This window comes from Lacerta agilis, chromosome 4 (genome assembly GCF_009819535.1).
Source record: "Lacerta agilis isolate rLacAgi1 chromosome 4, rLacAgi1.pri, whole genome shotgun sequence".
Taxonomy (NCBI): domain Eukaryota; kingdom Metazoa; phylum Chordata; class Lepidosauria; order Squamata; family Lacertidae; genus Lacerta; species Lacerta agilis.
Window position 1 is genome coordinate 69630597 of NC_046315.1, and position 5951 is coordinate 69636547.

The 5951-nt window shown below is 49.6% G+C and overlaps 1 protein-coding gene across 2 annotated transcripts in view; it reads right to left on the reverse strand.

Moving 5' to 3' along the window:
- The window catches only part of SHOX (short stature homeobox), a 20533-nt gene extending 15505 nt beyond the window's left edge, over positions 1-5028 (reverse strand). Inside the window, exon 1 of one of the 2 annotated variants that reach the window (XM_033147486.1) lies at positions 4164-5028. In XM_033147486.1, the coding sequence (XP_033003377.1) occupies positions 4164-4515 (352 nt within the window). In that variant the 5' untranslated portion in view covers positions 4516-5028. The remainder of the gene's footprint in view (positions 1-4163) is intronic. The other variant, XM_033147487.1, reaches the window with a different exon arrangement.
- Between the last annotated feature and the right edge of the window lie 923 nt (positions 5029-5951).

The window sequence follows — 5951 nt, forward strand, 5'->3', positions numbered from 1 at the left end:
AAGTAGGGAAGAGGAAACGAATACAACAAAGTTGCGCATAATAGAAGCCTCCTTAATTAATTCCCTCCTTAAAGCCCTCGAGGCGGGAGAATTGGGCACACAGTTTCCCCAGCCAAGGCGAAGGACGGTCGCCCTGTGAGGCCCCAAAAGAAAGGCAACCAAAAGTGGCATCGTCCCATATGTTCAGATGACACATTTGGGGGGGGGGGTTGAGTGAAATATTCGTTAGTAAATTTTCAGAGCGCACGGAGAGTTTCCTCTGATAAAAACGTAATTGACTGCTACGCAGCCAGGGTAGATTTTTTCTCCTTGCATTTCTTCTGTTGCAGGGAGAAAATTGTTTATTTATTTGGGCGCAGAACAGGTGATGGTCCTTAGAGAGACCTTGTGTGACTCACAAATTCTCCAGCTAACGTTGCTAACTGCCCCTTGTTTCAGGGTCCTTTTCCCGTCTCTCCACGCAATACAAACTTAATCATCTTATTTCTGAAGACTGCAGGATCATACCTCGGTAGCAATAAGTTGTCGCGGCTACAAAGTGTGGCCTAGGTTTTCTGAACTGACAAGCCTCCTGAGGAAAGTTAAAGATTTAAATACCCCACGCAAGCCAAGAGTAGCAAAGGTTTTACGCGAAACAAGTCTGAAGAGGAAATGGCCACTTTCAGTTGAGAAAGGCTCTGAGACGTGTCCACTATTCCTAGCCAGTCGCCTCCACCAGGAGGGGATCGGGGCCTCATTTTGCAGTCTAGACATGGCGGAAGGGCATCGGAAACACGCTTTTTAAAGACATGGGGGACCCATCCCCTTCTAATAGCTACTGAGCAATAAGAAAAGCACCAGAAAAACGGCATGTTTGTTTTGCTCCTTTAGGCGCGCTTTAAAATAAATCCAAAGGATATTAGAATCCATAGTCCCCAATGGAGAGGCTTTGGGTATGTGGGAATACACACACAAGAGATGAACCCAGCTTTCCTGTGACCAGGTAACCATTAGAAATGATTCTGGCATCATAATCGGGGTGACCTTTGGCCAGAGCAGGTTAAATGCTGCCTTTTGTGGGCTGTGCTTAAAAAACAAAAACAAATAGCACAGGACGATATTCTTATAACCCATCGCCTTTCCAATATAGTAATGATAAAAGCCACCAAGCCTCAAGTATGGTCTGTTTGGGGGAAGATTCCTCCCTCGGGATAGAAATCGATAAGAAAGGAAGCACCCAGAGGGAAAGACAGCGCCTCGGTTGCAGCAGCAGCAGGCTGGGCCCGGTGCGCTCTGGGTGGCAGAGAGAGCGTGGCCTGGACGCCCTCTCTGCCCCGCAGTCACGGCTGTCCTTCTGAGGAGCCAACACGTCACTCCCGCAGCAAAACGTCACGTTTGCAAAGAACAGGAGCGCGTAGAACAGTAACGAGGGACTGGGCAGCGGGCGGGGGAGAGAGGACTTCACCGCGCCTGTTCTGAAGGGGTTTGGACATTCGGGGGTTGGCGCACTGGCGCAGGTACTTCCTCTTGCCACCTTTACCTGGGAAGCTCAGGTCACACTAACGGCAATAACCTCGACGTGAGCGCTCTCCAGCCAGATGCGAAGGACCCCCTTTCCACCTTAGGGAAGGAAGGCTTGATAGGCCCAAAGGGGCGCCATTCCTCTCCGTGGAACTTATTTACTGGCAAGTTCAGTGGCAACGCGGAGGACTGCAGCCTGTCGGACAGCTGGTTTACACAGACTTGCCCGTCTCCAACCTCATTCCCTGGAAGTAAATCCCCTCGATTCCAGTATAACTGGCCTCCCAAGGAAAAGTGGGTTGGGATCAGGAGTGACACGGTTAAGCCTCTGCTGTCCAGTTTTGTTGCTTTGGTTTGACTTTAAGGGAGCAGTGTCGTGTGTTCCAGCCTACGACCTCTTACATGCAAATCTTGTGACATTGAAAGGCTTTACAGTATTATATACAGTACGTCCAAGTAAAATAAGTTTAAGAATCAGGACATTTGGTTTAAGCATAATTTTAACTGGTGGGACACACCGAAGTGCCTAAGAATCCCCAGGCAAGACTCAAATTGAACATAAAACTATATATAAATGTATACTCAGCCAGGGAGGTTTTTACTGTCGTGGCTTTTTAAAAATACCACGAAGCAGCCTTGAATTAAGAGGGGAAGTTTTAATTTAAATACAGCGTTATTGTTACCTACTGGGTTTTGTTTTGCATAACAGCTACCAAACACAGGTGTGAAGCTAACGGATTTTTGACACTAGGAGCAAGATCTCTCAACACACACTGTCCATTAGTCTCTTGCCCTGATTCCGCTGAAACTCACTTCCGGCCCACGATCGCTACATTTTTTGCTCCCATTCCCAACGAACGTTAGAGGGGTTGCCTCCCTTACAACTCCCTTTAATGGAGACACGTTCCAGCGTTCCAACCATTCACAAATATGGTAATGATTTTTCGCTTGTAATGTTTGTTGTACCGCTGGAAACCAGCCTTCCTCCATAGATTCTTCCTGAGGTTGATCCCCTTTTGAATTGCTTTTTTTTTTTACCGAAAAACAATTACAAACTTGAGATGTGTGTGTGAGAGAGAGAGATTACAATATATTTTATGACATTTCAGAGTTGCGTGTTCAGGGAACTGCTGAGAATGAAGCACGTTTTCAATAAACGGGTATCTATGTATATAAAATATTAGATACATAGGCCTATATTGTTTCCCAAAACAATAACCGTGCATTGGAACTGAAAGCATTTCAGGAAACTCGAAGGATTTCACCCCTTACTATTTTTTTAAAAAGGTATTCTGAAAGGCCCTTCTCTGTCTCTCTCTCATATATATATGACATTGGAATTATTAAAGCTTCCCTGAGATTAAATTCTCATTTATTTAGCCCTGCGTCTAAGCTCTCCTTCCGATTATAACGAATCTAATAGAACATAAAAAATAATTATTAATCATATGTAGAATTTATATTAAAGGAGCGTGCAGATTTGAGTGATAGGGCTTTTCTAAAAAGGACAGAATGCTGTTTTGTTTTGTTCTGTTCTGTTTATGGTACAAGTGGCCCAAATCTCCTAAATACTATCGATCCAACACACCGTTATTATTTTACGAAGCGAAGGAGCAGAACGAATGGCGGAGTAAAACATATTTTAAGGAAGGGAGATTAACATAACTGAGCAGCCCTGCTGAATTTTAATTTAAAGTTTTCCCTTCTCAGACCTAAGAGATTGCTGCATTTAATCCCATCGCGTCTGCCCTGGAGGAAACCTGTCTTAAATCGCCGAAAAACGTTTTATCAACTTTCTTAAAATTTTACTTTCCCTCACCCTCAGAATGCTCCCTTCTATAGGCAACAGTGAAGCGGGACAGGAAGAGCTATCGACCTGGTGGCCTGGGGTGAAGGGACTCTATATTACACATCAGGGACAAGGAAGGAAGGAAGGAAGGAAGGAAGGAAGGAAGGAAGGAAGGAAGGAAGGAACTGACACCCGGAAAAACTATCGACACGGGCTCAGTACAAAATCCTAAATGCGCTTTTCCTTCCTTCCCGTCTCTCTTTTCTGCTTCGATACTCCCCGCAGGCCTCTGACCAGTTTACCCTGAGCTTGGCTTCCCTTACGCCTCTGTTTAATGGAAGAAAAGAAACAAAAAAGAAGCCATAATTGAAGCCACGACGTTGGAGGCTCGTTCCAGAAAAAAAGCTCCTTCGGGCAACAACTCAGGCAGGCAACCGGGCAAAGAATACCAGGACTTAGGATCGAATCGGGTTGTCGTTGCGAAACCTGCTTTCTTTTTCTTCCACGTCCGCGCCCCCCCCCCCTCTCCACGCTCTCCTATTGTTCCCAGAAAAGCGATGGGGAAAGTTTGGGTGTTTCTCTCCCTCCTCTCCCTTTTCCTTCTACTTTCCACTCCAGAAGTGGTTCACGATCCCAGCGCCCGTTCCTGCTGTTGCTAGACAAGTAGTGTATTATTATTATTATTATTATTATTATTATTATTATTATTATTATTATTATTATATCGCCCCCTGCCCAACAGCTCCTCCCCACCCAAAAAGCCTCGAGGCCTTCGTCGCTGGTGTCTGGAGCAGGGAGAGGAGGTGGAGTGACAGAACCCCCCCCCACGCACCCCACGCACCACCTCGCCTGGTGGGTCCGCTGCCCTCCTTACCTTCCGAGGTCCTGCTGGCGTGGTTGAAGTCCTTGAGCTTGTCCTTGTCTCCGTCTCCGTGCTCCTTGAAGAGGTGCACCGGGCAGTGCGCGCCGCTCTCGGCCAGCTCCTGCAGGCTGCCGGCTTCCGAGGCGCCCAGCTCCCGCGAGCGCGCCAGCCCACTCTCCAAAACTTCCCGGTACGTGATAGTCTCCTTCTTGTGGCCGGTGCCTCCTCCGCCGCTGCTGCCACCGCCGCCGCCTCCTCCTCCTCCGCCGCCTCCTCCGCCGCCACCTCCTCCTCCTCCTCCGCTGCTGCTCTCCTTGCTTTTCTGGTCGAAAGATTTGGAGACAAACGCGGTAAGTTCTTCCATGGCGACCCGGTGGCTGGGAAAGGGGAGGGGGAGAGAAGAAGCGCACGCTCGCGATCCACAGTGAAGAGGTCCTCCGCGCTGCAGCGGCTGGATCTGGGCGTGGGTCGTGGTGGTGGGGCTGGTGGGGTGGAGATCTGCACTCAAGAGGTCCAGGGGACCGCCTCGTCGGTCCAGGCTGTTGCTGCTGCTGCTGAAGGTGGTGTTGCGCGTTGCGTGCGCGTGTTTTGTTTTAAATCCTCCTCCTCGTGACAAGCAGCGAGGAAGACCACGTCGAAGAGCAGAGACCGGGCGCTGTCTCGGGGCTTAGATCCCTCCTGCTGTTATTTATGCCTTTCAATGGGGAGATCACACTATTTATACATGGCTACCTCAGCCCAGCCCCCCAGCTCTCTCTGTCTCCAGCAATTATTGCCTCTTCCAGAGTCGCAGGCAGGACTCCGAGGAGCGATCTCCCCCCACCCCGGGCCAGCAATTGGCTTTCTTTGCATTTCATCGCGCTTTGGCATCCGTCGCACCTTGATTTAAGGGTGGCAAAGAGCAGGGAGAGGGAGGGAGGGAGGGAGAGAGGGAGGGAGAAATCCAATGAAACTCTTTCCCTCTCCTCTTTCTCCCCCCACCCTCTCTCCCCCACTCCATCCCATAGCCTCCTCCCAAACAGGTATCTCTCCGCATTCTTTTCAATGGCTCGCAGGAACCAAACGCAAAGGAAGGCGTGGGGGCGGCGGCGGCGGGGGTGGGAGAGACTCGAGGAAGACTTGACTGGCTACCAGGAGATCTTCTGCTTATTATGGACACGCTAGGAGGGGGGAGAAAAGCTGAGCCGCCAACTCTTGCTAGACAACCGGGAAGGGGGAGGAAATAACAACAAAAAGAGCGGACTCTGGTTGTTCAATAAAAAGGTAAATCCGTGCCAGTTGGAGACGAGTTTTTCTTGGGCGATCGGGGGGTTGTTTCATTGTCGTTCTTGATGTGTATGTTTTGAATGTAGAAACCTGTTCTGGGGGGGAGGCATCTTTCGTTCAAATGTCTCTTTCTCCTCAGGAACGTGGTCTTCCCTTCCTCTAATGCTAAGGGAGGGTTAGGAAGACCCCCTCCTTGGGTGTTTGTGTCTTTGTAGGGAGAGGGGCTCCCAGTGGCTCGAGAGAGGGCCCCGTCGGGGTGGGGTCTTGTGTGTATTTGCAGCAAATGGCAAGGAAGAGCCCCGGAGCTCCCTGAAGACTAACAAATGCGATCTGTACTAGCCTAAGGTTTCGTGGGCCACAGCACCCGCCTCACCTATGTCCGATGGTGGAGGCTTGCGCCCGCGGAAGGCTGGAATGGGTTTCTTACATCGAAGTCTACTGGGGAGTTCAGTGGAACTTGTTTCCAAGTAAAGTGCGTGGAAAGTGGGTGACAGGCAGCAGCCTTAGACTTCAAAGCACCGGGAGATGTTGAGA